At 40.0% G+C, this 12097-nt stretch overlaps 1 protein-coding gene across 3 annotated transcripts in view; it reads right to left on the reverse strand.

Moving 5' to 3' along the window:
• Nucleotides 1-970: 970 nt before the first annotated feature.
• NGLY1 (N-glycanase 1) overlaps nucleotides 971-12097 on the reverse strand; it is a 49388-nt gene continuing 38261 nt past the window's right edge. Inside the window, exons 10-12 of one of the 3 annotated variants that reach the window (XM_072951198.1) lie at nucleotides 9092-9277; nucleotides 2064-2241; nucleotides 1287-1680 (exon numbers count right to left, since the gene is read on the reverse strand). In XM_072951198.1, the coding sequence (XP_072807299.1) occupies nucleotides 1505-1680; nucleotides 2064-2241; nucleotides 9092-9277 (540 nt within the window). In that variant the 3' untranslated portion in view covers nucleotides 1287-1504. Of the gene's footprint in view, nucleotides 1681-2063; nucleotides 2242-9091; nucleotides 9278-12097 lie in introns of all 3 variants that reach the window. The other 2 variants (XM_072951288.1, XM_072951212.1) reach the window with 2 other exon arrangements.

A 12097-nucleotide genomic window follows, 5' to 3' on the forward strand; every position in this document is an offset into this window, starting at 1 on the left:
GTGTGCTGACTACTTTTCTCTTTAACAGTTCAGCTCTATAAAAATATAAGACATTTGAACTTTATTTTTCTGCGTAAAGCCACAGGAAAAATTAGAATGTTTCCTTTCACAAAGCGCACTGAGTTTATTTTTATTACCGTCTTTGTAAGACTGCTTGTCGAGCTCCAGGTTTTCTCACGAAGAGTGTTGGTCCATTTGATCATCCAAATACTCACCGTGCTCAGACCAGACATCTCAAGACAGGGAAGAGACAAGGCTCTCCAACTTTATGTATTTGGACATTATATGATTAACTAAAGAGTTTGAAAATTCCAGAAAACTTTCTAACATTAAGACATTACTAAATTTAGATGTACAAGCTACTTTTTTTTTTTTAAAGTAACTTTTTAGCAAGAAAGTGATCCTCAGCAGAGTCTGACTACAATTAAAAAGAAAATAAAAGACCTCTGTTTCAGGATTTTAGTACATATTTTATAATGCATGTAACTGTTCCACTGAGCTGCACAGGGTGAGAATGTCTGAGAACATACTTTTCTTGTCAGAAGAGCTGAGAGCTCACTTTTCAACATCACAAAGTCTTCGCGGACGGGCTGCTGCCACCTTCATGATGCCAGCACAACACCTTCGCACACAAACACTTAACAAATATACACTAAATTTAACTGGAGAGGTTATAGAGGACACATACAAAAACTCTTGATACAGTGTATAAATGCTGAATGATGTAGTTACATAGTTTCAAAGTCAAGAATAAACATTTTATTCAATGAGGTAGATAAAAGTACTCAAAAGTAAACTCAAAAGTAAAGCATTTTCTGAAGTGTCCACAGATTACAGATTTATAATGTATTTTTGAATTTATGCAGTCACTGTTAAATATCTTCATAACTCTTGTCTATTCAAGCGGTTTTCAATGTTTAACATACTTATTAAAGATTTTTATGTAGCCAAAGTAACCACTAAGAAGATGTAACGCAAAATAATTCATTTTATTTCTTAAATGACTATGTATTTACAATCATAAAAATCTTCATGCATTATAACTTATGAGATACTCTACTTTCACATTTATTAAAAATTAAAAATCTTAGGAAATGTAGTTCAATTACTTTTGAAGAAATTAATGGCTGATCAGAGACTGTCAAATTACTATTAGCAGCTTAAGATTTCTTCATAATCATGAATAGCATTTAATCACGAACACCTTCATTTTACTTTTAAAATCATACACTTAACAATTTTCAGATGAAAATCTCATAGTTGGGCAGTTAAGACTTTACTCCAAATTATAGTCACATATGTAAGGGAGTTTTTAATTCGAGGTTTCATTATTGTCCATAGTATAAAGATATATTTTCATGAGGGTTACATGATGGATAGCCAACAAGGAAATATGCTAGCAGAGGGCAGCAAACTGACAGTTAAGCATGCACGGGACTGACAGACTACTTTAGAACACGCTAAGTCCTTGATTATGGCCAGCTTTTCTATAATGGTCAGGTTCTCAAAGGTCACTGAATTTTATAATTATCTCTAAACAATTTTCTTCATGGTCGTTTAAGCTTTGTCTAAACAGCTGGGTGTGTTGCCAAGCAACCACACCATCTCCTCTGCTTAATTCTGCTTCCAAAATAACTTCAGTGGCACCGGAAAAATCACCATAGGAGCGAAGAGTTTTATCTGTTAGAGGAAGAAAAATAACACCTTGCTTTTGGTAAGAACATAAAGAGAGAGTTCTGGGATGCATTTTATATATCTGCCTTATAGGTAAAAAAATCAACCCTTAAAAAATAAATACAAATTATTCTTTATGGAGGAAATGTGCCCTTTGAAAAAGAAATGAGTTTTCTCCTACCATTTGTGCTCCACAGTAAAAAAATGTTAAGCCCTTCTATTACAATGAGGTTATTCGGGTTTTAATTTAAACAATTTTTTTTTTTTACTATAACAGTATGAATAACTCTAGGGTAAGAAAAACTCTTAACTACATCTCAAATAAGTACAATTACTCTTCAGAGTGTTAAATACACATGTCACAATTAATTCTCCAGTCAAATGCTTACCGCCTGTCAGCCATACTTGCACTGTATCGGAGCGCAATTTCCACTGCACTGTTCCAGTCTCAAAGGTCTGACTACTTGTCCTAATGGAAATGTCACCTACTTTTAGGCCGACTGACCCACATTCAAACTTCCAGGAAATGTAAGCATGAGACGATCCTTCCTTTCGGGTTAAATACACCTACAGAGTTGAGAGAAAAAAGGAACTGTCAGAAATAATGAAGCTGTGCAGAAAACACATCCAGTCAGTCTTATTGTCACAGGTACAACGCACAGTTATTAAAAATCTGATTTTTCCCACTGAAAAGATTTTTACTTCTAACATCTTTTCATTTTACTAGCAATTTTTCCTATAGCACCTTTTGCTATGAATGAAAGACATTATTTGAATGTGAGGGCTTCAGTTAAGTATTGCTCTGAGGCTCCATGCTGCCCATGTTCTGGTAAATCACACAGTCTTTTCAATTAATAAGTCTAGCTATTTAAAATGAACTTTATAATGAATCCTGCTGAAAATGAAGAGTCCTTTTAAATGCAGTTAGTTATTCCTTGATTTGTCTTCTAAGTCTGGATTTTTAGGTAAGCTTTCCTCGAATGAGATGGGCCATATCCTCTACACTGAGCTGGTACCTCAGTCACTGCTAAGCAACGGTAATGGTTTAAAAGGTAATACCCAGGCCCCCGCTTGCCCCTCTGAAGAGTAAGCTCCCATGCCTTCATCATCAATGCTCTGACCACTTCAAATGTACTGTTTAAGGCACCCAGGTTTACTGGCTGCCTCCAGCCCATCTTCTCTCACAGTTTCATCGACACTCTTCAAACACCGACATGGAAACTGACATCCATGGCCTTGGTCTTGTACAGGCAATTCCACTCACCCAGGCTCAAACCCCTAAGAATCTGACTGTCTCATCATTTATCCCTAATGCCCAAACTCCCACAATAATCCATGCATTTCTTTGAAAGAAGTCTTGGGGGGAAAAACCTTTCCTCATTTATACTGCGGTTATCACTACAGTCATGACTTTACACTCCTCTTTCCGTAACTGTCTAATGTTTCTAAAATCCCACTTCCTTCATATAATTTGCCTGGTCCAGAACATACAGCAAGTACCTGCCTCATGCATTAAATACGAACTATTAGCTTTCATGGTCCTCCACAATTTCATCCCACCTTCAACTGTCAGTATTCCTTTACCCAAATGTGTAACTATTTTATTTCAGGTGTGCTTATATTATCTAACTTAACCAAATCACAAACTCTCTGGGGGAACTGGATTCATAGTTCTGGATTCATGGGATCTAATAAACAGTATTTAAGCACTAGAAATTTGCACATGTGTGCTCATGCACACACATACACATACCTGTTCAGAAACATCTAATCTACTTCTCAGGGGAAAATAACTGTAAGTACATGAAACACATCCACCATGGAAACAATCTACTCATACTATTCTAGTGTTCAGTCACCAAAGAAAAAGTCAATTACTGCTCGCATTCTATTTATATTCTATTCAGCAACCTACAGCTAGTTTTCTTCCAGGTTAAATACGTCAGCTAATTTGAGTTTTTAGAATCAGTGAGCTGGAGATAATATATCATTAAACAATCACTCTCCAAGGAAAATGACTTAAACTCCTTAGACTAGATATGTATACAGGTCTACTGTTGTTCTGCACAGCAAACCTGGATATATGCAACTGTCGAGTGCTCGCTCACATCCAATCTCACTCTGGCACCTCTGACGCGTGTGTCCCCACCGCATGCTCCCCTTACAGCTATGTGTAAGGAGAGCCTGGGCTCAGGGCTACACCCTGTTCCCCAGGAGCTGTCAGGTTCACCCATGCGAAACTACTGGGCACCTGGGACTATCTATAACTTAATTACTCCTCCGAAGGAGTGTTTAGTAAAGGGAGTCATCTGGAAAAGATGAGCCAAACATAAAGGTTACTGGAAGAAAGGTGGTTGGAAGAAACTAAAAGACTGGGGGGAAGGTAGTCATAAGAATTAAACATACTTTAATTTATGCCTCAATATCTACCTCTACGCTTGTGTGTTTTCAGAGCTCAGTAGCTTCAAATGGCCCCTCTCAAAGTGTAGGCATATAATATACGATAGGCTGAAGTCAGGTTAACTTCCCATTTCTAGCTTACCCCAAGAACTGCTTCAATTGTATTAGGTGAGTCTGGTCCAGAACTGTTTTTAACTGTCAGAGAAGGTTTATGATAGCTGTTGAACATGTCTGAGAATTGTTTTTTCTAAGACATAACATTTTTCAGCCCTAAAGGCATCAGGTTTTACAACTCTTAAGAAGTTAAAGGATAAGAAGGAATTCATCATTGAATTCTTAAATGCTTAAATAAATCTTCAAACATATTAGGAGCAAATAAAGGTTCTCTTAGACTAAAGAAACAGCATATGGAGATAAATCAGACCCTATTAATACTGGAAATTCATGTCATCTTTTTGATACAATATATTCTGTCTGTAGCATCTTAACCAACTTATTTAACTCAGCATTTTTAGAGATGGTAGAATGTTACCAAAAACAACTATATACTCAGTTTGGTAATTTGAAATGTACTAAGACAACAGGATTTACATAAACCTCCAATTGTGGTCCTGTCTAGGTGTAAAAGCAATGGAACCAGTAATTATAATTTGTTTAGGAGAAAAAAAAACCTTTATAACTTCTCAAATAGTCAACTATTTGGTTTAAAGGGGGAAAAAGCATTTTGGTAACTGGTTGTCCCTAACTCCTTGATTTATCTTAGACCGATGTTTGCCTGTTGGCTTGTTAAATTCACAGGTGTCAGTTACTGTGTGCAGCTCTACGTGCTCGGTTCCGAACTGGTGGGACTGCTAAGGGGTGAGTGTCATCACCCTACGTTAGCAGTGGTAGTCAATCGCAAGGCATGGTTTCTCTCCTACAGACAGAGATCTATACAGCAGTACCAGCCCCCAGCTCAGGGATCCACCCTGCCCCTTGGTGGCCTCTGTCAGGACATAAAGGCACATCTCAGCCTGTGGCTGGGAACAAGACCGGCGCGCCTCTGGCTTCAGATCTAAGTAATGCTGCTCCACAATGTACACAGGTGATACAGGGCTGTGGCTGTGACCACTATTTTCAAGGCTGAGAACAATCCGCAGGTCAGCTTCTTTCTGTATTTCACATTCTCGGGAAGATGTTCACATAAAGATTTTCTCATTACTACCTGCCAGGCTGGTCAGTCCGCTGCTTTGATTTCCTGGAGGTTCAGTTTGTACTGCACTGTTTGAAGTTGTTCGTCAGTATGCGCTTAAAATTCTCATTCCGCTGAGGCTGCTAAGATGAACTCTAATGAAGTCCACCACACAGCAGACACCATGCAGTCAGTCCCTCCTACAGACACCCAGCAGGGCAGCTGGATTTCAGGAGATTTTAATCCAATGCTGGCGAACTGTGTTGCTCATGAATCTTATTTTCGGTTATTTCAATTTTCTTCACTGAGGTCCAATGTGAACACGATCAGTTCCCACTGCACTTAATCTTATTATTAACATGTCTGCAGGCCCCGGAGCCACCTCTGGATCGCCAGCGTGATCACGTCCTTCCCTTGCCCGAACTCCTGCATGTCTCCTAGTGTGTAGCTGCAAGGCCTGACACCTGCTCACCTCTCTAGTCAGCTTCCCAGTATCCTCCCCATATTCCCTCCGACTTCCTTTTCTCCGAACGTGCCAGATGTTTCACATGTCGGTACTTCTGCACACACCACTTCTCACACCCCAGAACACCCACCCCTTCCACATCCTGTCCCTACGCTGAGAAACTCTCTCCTCTAAAAGTGCACTCAGATATTACGTCTTCTGCAAGGCCTGACTCGAGACGGTGGCTCATCCTCTGTCTCACACACACCCATATTCTCCCAGCGCCCACCCCACTGATCTGAACAGCTGGTCCACGTGTCTTCCTCCTACACAAGTCTGTGCTCACCTTGGGCTTGCCTCTTAACTCACCATGACGACCTAAGTGCGGAGCACAGCGTCCGACAATGCGCTCGTTTGCTGAACGACTGAGTGAATCAGTTGTGGATGTAAATGCCATACACCCAAAAGTGCTAAAATGACTCCAGTGACAGAGAGAATGATGGAACTGCTCAAAAATGCTGAGCATCTAAGAACATCCAAGGGACACAGTCGGCAAGAAGAGAGTATCTATGGTGCTCGACGTAGCCCTCGGCGGGCGCAGAATGTATATCATAAATGCTCAACCACTTTCTCATATCCGCCAAGCTTTACTAAACATTCACCGTACCAGGCACTACGCTAGATCTATGAACACCGAGAGTACAAGAGTGCGCAGGAGAAGCCCAGGAAGTGTTTACAGTCTAGAAGGAGAGAGAGAAATAAGCTATTCTCACACGTATTCATAGAATAAACGTCGTATGGAGAGTACAAGACACAATGAGTCAATTAGGGGAAAAAGGACCCGGGTGGCTGGACCGGAGGGAATGAGGCTTATGCTAAGTTCTAAGAACAACTCTAACCAAAAGGAAAGAAAAGAGGTTCCGTGGAGAGGGGGGCAGGGCAGGACAGCTGCAACGCGGCGAGCAGAGGGAGCCTGGTGCAAGGCGAGGGCGAGGCGGCAGCAAGAGCGGACCCCGAGAGTCTGGAGCGGCTCCTCACCCTGAGAGCACTCAGGAGCCGATGGGGTCTTGAGAATGCTCTTCTGGCCACAGCACAGAGAACATCTCTGAAGGGACCAGGGCGATGCAGGGAGACTGGTTAGGAAGCTATTAACATCACTTTACCAAGATGTTATCACCTGCCTCCTAGAAAGTAGTCTGGTCTTCTTAGCTTTTTATGTTCAAGTCCAGACATCACTGAACAGCGCATTTGCTAAGTAGCAAAATGCAGTGAGCGTCTGTGCTGCTGGGACGCTGCCTCTTCGAGAGGGTAAGAACCCGTTCTAAACACCTAAGGACAGGCTGCGTGCGACCTGTCACGACTCCTGCCTGCAGATCACTAAGGAAAGGTGCGGTGGAGATAAGCTTCTACTCTTTGGTGGAGTTAGAGACTCCCTAACTGGGGACAAACTAGAACAGAACCAAAAATACTGATTTAGGTGAAAAATTCAAGATTTAATGGCAATATACTACTTCTGAGTTATCCACTAGTCTCTGCAAGGGTAGTTACGATTCTAGTATTTTTCTTCATTTAGTACAAAATATTTTAACTGGAAATAGATTCACTCAGCTTTAAAAAAAAGTATGTAGGCATAAACTTGTAAAAGTATAAGGCATAAACTTACTTAAGTAGGTGTTGCTTTGTATTTAATGGCCTTCACATTTCGTCTACATTATGTAAATCCCCACACGGTACACCCTCTCTGGCCTCGATGATCTACGATGATCTATTTAAAGATCTCAACGCGGGCCTCGGACTCCACACTGCGTGCCTGCTGCTCCCTGCCTCACGAACACCCTCTCTGCTTTCAGCGCCCGCTCCAGTGTCGCCCGCTCCTTGGAGCCTTGCCCAGCTCCCACAGCCAGGTCTAATTACTCCCTCCTGCTGTTTCCATGGCAATGTGCGATCTCCTCATTGCTGCTCCCTGCATCGGGGTTCAGACGGCTCTTCGTGCTTCGGCTTCTCCTGTTAGACTGCGAGGGCAGAAACTGTATCTTCATCTTCTCATCCACGCAGCTGAGAACAGCGCCAGGTGCAACACACACCCAGTACACATTTGCAGATGAACAAACGCATCAACAGAACATAGAAGAACATGCCACAGATGAGGCCTGTTTCTAGGCACATCACTGGTTTCTCCATCAGCACTGGGGCTGGAAGGAAGGCGCGCTTTTTCTCCAGTTCAGCAAGCACAGACTAGTCCTTGGATAAATACCACGTCTATCCTGTCCTGCTTTCTGTTCAGAGCAATTTTTAAGGTAACGATAGTCTTCAGAAGTAGTTCGTTGTCTCTCAGCAACCACATAGTCAATTACAGACACACACATCTTGAAATTTTAAAATTTATCTTGTTTTACACTTTATGCCCTTCTTTAACTAAAGAAGAAAGTACCTACATCTACAATCTCAATAATCCTATAAATTATTCTTTGCTTACTACAAAAAAGATGGTCAAAATAAGTTTAGAACAAAACACTATGATTAAAAAAAACCACAGGGACCTCACCTTTGTAAGCCTTTTGTACTGATTAATGCTGGGTACAGTGATCACCATGCTGTAGATTCTCATTTGCACCAGCAGCTGTTAATCTGTGACTCACTTTTTAAATCTATTCAGTGTCTTACAAGTGAACAACTTCCCTTCTCACCCTTCACTCAGCAAGTTAAAGCTCCTTATAAGTTCATTCACCCCAATGAAATCTACCAGTAATATGGTTGGCTCTCCTGCGGTCACGCGAAAAGCTCTGAGCTTACTTTTGGTGTGTCTAAGGGGCAGGGCAGTTTAAAAGCAAAGCCTCTTTACCTGTTACAGATGACATGTGACACTAATATTCAAGTTGTTATAATGAACTACTACACTCCTAGCATCCATTTCTGCTTTATTTTTTAAAACACAGAGAAGAAATGACCAGTATTGCTACTCAATCATCCACATTCTTATGAAATGACAGCATGTCAGATGCTCAGCTCTCGGGGACCGTGGACGAGATCTGCTGCAGTCCCTAACAGCCGGCCTTTAGCAGGCAACCAATACATATCTGTGAAGGAACTGGATAAAAATACACCCTACATACTCACGCGAAATTCAGTCACATAAGTTGGTCATACACTTGATTATTTTTCCCCATGAAAGAATTAAATTCTTCTTTGATGAAAATGGATACTTTCTTGCTATAAACACACAAATTTCTAATAGACTTCTGATTAAACATTGGGAGCAGGGTTTTCTTCTCCAGGTTTAAGGATTACTAAAAATAATTCTAATATCAGTTTTCACATTATGCACGGCTGGAAAATGAAGCCAATCTATATTTGTCTAAAAAAATGACTAAGGTTTGAAACAGTTCCATGCATTAAGTTACCATGTTCCAGTCTGTTTCAACTTTTCTGAATATGGACTCCATTTTCCACACACCATTCTCCCATCCAGAAATGGTTTGGTTATTAGTTGAAACTCGGACGTAACAGTTTTTTACAACATTATAGCAAAGGTGGAGCTGTTTAGAAATCTTCTCATTTTCAGAGGGGATGAACACGATTTCTTTACTCTTAAAAAGAAAGCAGAATTAGTTTTTTAATGTAATGGAAAACAGATACATAGAGGCACCACTATGTATAATAGTTAAGAGATTCCTTCAACTTCAAATGAAAAATTGGTGCCACTGGAAACTCTGGAAAATATTTTATAGGTTAAATATGATCAGTATGATGCCGACACAGCATCAAACACCGCTCGGCAGAAAACAAGAGATGTAAACTGTAGCTCTGGCTTACACTTTTGTGACTTAGTGTCAGCGTGAATTCATTCCTACACCACCTCCATCTTTTAACTGGACTACTGCCGTTGTCTCCAAAAGCTCACTCTCCACTTTCAAGGCTTAACCTCTCCACAGAGCAATGAAAGGGACTTAAAAAATGTAAACTGGGATACATCACTTTCTTGCTTAACTCGCTCTGCTGACTTCCCATTGTACCGAAGCTCCCAACCTCTACCAAGGCTCCCAGGGCCCCGAAAGGCTTGTCCCCTGCCTCCTTCTCCAGTCTCTGTGCTCCCACCATGCTACTTTTCCCTCAGTGCCTTACAAGGGTCAGCTCCTTCCTGCCTCAGGGCCTTGGCACAAGCTGTTCCCTCTGTCTGGAATGCCATTCTTTCTACTTTTCATATACTTGATTCTTTCTCATCCTTCAGGCCTCAGCCTAAGGCCACTTCATCAGTGTCCTTTCCTGACAGCTGAAGGTAGGAGAGTGCCTGGAAGGGACAGCTGGCCACAATCTTCAGCATGTCTGAAACTGCTACAAAAGCTCATGTTTTACCTTAAAATTCCAGGCAAATTTTGTATTCTACTACAAAATAAACCAACATTTATTTTAATGTAAATAGTTCCCTGAAATCACTGAGTGGCTCTAGAGTTTGAGAAAGACGATGTATCTATCCTGTGTCTTCACGGGCCCCTGACACAACGTTCCCGCCCCTCTGGACATGAGCACAGCAGCCCTGCGGGTCAGGCCGTTCCACCCGGTGGGGGGGCCCTGTGCATTGCGGGCTGCTTGGCAGCGCTGACCCTCTAGATGCCAGTGGTACTGCCCCTCTCAGCAGTGACTCCCACAATGTCCCCAGACGTTGCCAAATGTCTCCTGGAGGGCAAAATCATCCACCGTTGAGAACCACTGCTCTAGTCTGTGTCAACGTCTTGCTTGTTACTAATCAATTTAGTAATTAATCAAGGTAATAGATGATGCTTTTTTTTGGTTAAACATTGGGTAGTAGGTATTAAACAATATAGAAATCTCAAATGTACAAGGATCACTAAGTAGACTATAAAACATCTCAGAGCTGGAAAGAGAAGAGTATTTACAAATGTATAAACAAAACGACAATCCCTAGTAGAGCCTGTGATTATTACTGCCGAACAGATACGGTCGGAAAACAGCAGTCTATCATTTTTAGAGAGTGACTTTATCACTATGAATTAGTAAACTGCACTTTAAAACAAGCATAGAACAATACTTCCCAGTTCATTTTTTTCTCTTCTTTACCAAGATATTTCAGAGCATTGACAATAAACTAAATGGAATTAAAATTTTAAGGTAGCATTATCTACTATTTTTACCAAAATTAACTGATTACTAAAGAGAAAAGAAAAATAAATGTTACTGAACATATCATTTATAAAATTAGTCTTTCATGAATTCTTTAAACACTAACATTAGGATAAAACTTTTTTTTTATGAAAATGATATCACCAGTATTTCCTTTTTTTCCAATTGATTTCAAGGTATCGTTTCCTAATTTTTTAGGACTGATACTTTTCAATTTACTTTTAAAACGAACATCTACTTCTAAAGATGAGAATCAGTTTTTAAATCCATGGCCCTCATATGGTCTCCAGTAATTGAGAAATTTTAGAAATTTTCAAAAGGGAAAACAATCTGGGCAGCACATGACCCAGTTCATATTTTTAAAGTTTAATCAATTTATATGCTACGCAAGAGGAAGCACACCCATCCATAAACAGAAAAAGAAACGAAGACCTAAATACCCATGTTTTAAATTGAACACAGCTGTGAATTACAGTAGCTCTTTTAAATTGGCTTCATTTAGATTTATACTTGTAACTTGCACTGCATCAGCAGCGATCTGAAATATTTTTGAATTTAGACCTTATAATTCTATGGCTCAACCAATACTTCGAACGGCCAGCTAAAGATGATGGGATAAATTAAAAAGCAAATATAGTTAATATAGTTTATTAGGGATAACTCACCTCTTAGGGACATATTTCTTTATTAGAGAAATTAGTTGTCACAAATTTAGAAAAACAAAACTTTGTTTGGAACCCTTTGATATTGCTACTGTGATGGATTATTTTCTTCTCAAGCACTTTTCATTACATATCTTTAGACGTTTATATTAAATACTTTTTAGTGAGTCAACTTTAAGTTTCTTAAGGGCAAAGGACAGTCTACTGTACGTCTTTAACACCCATCACAGAGCACAGTGCTTTTCGGCTAGCCTCTAACTCTAGAAATTACACTTCCATTGTGCATTATTTAATTTCAGGGGATTAATCAAATGATAATATCTTAAAATAAGTTTGACTATGTAATAATACTCACATCAACAATTTCTAGCCAAAACCAGATGTATGCAAGTATATAATAAAAAATAAACATTTTGTTCAGCTGCATTACACAGATTCTATTATTTATCCCACTGCATTTCATCAAGTTTTCACAGAATTGAACAGGACTTCACAACACAGGATATCCAAAAGTTTAAAGAATAAACATTCAACATCATTAGTCAGCACCAAAATGCAAATTAAAAACCACCATATAATAATACTATATACCACTAGATATGCTAA

This window comes from Vicugna pacos, chromosome 1 (genome assembly GCF_048564905.1).
Source record: "Vicugna pacos chromosome 1, VicPac4, whole genome shotgun sequence".
NCBI classification, from domain to species: Eukaryota; Metazoa; Chordata; class Mammalia; order Artiodactyla; family Camelidae; genus Vicugna; species Vicugna pacos.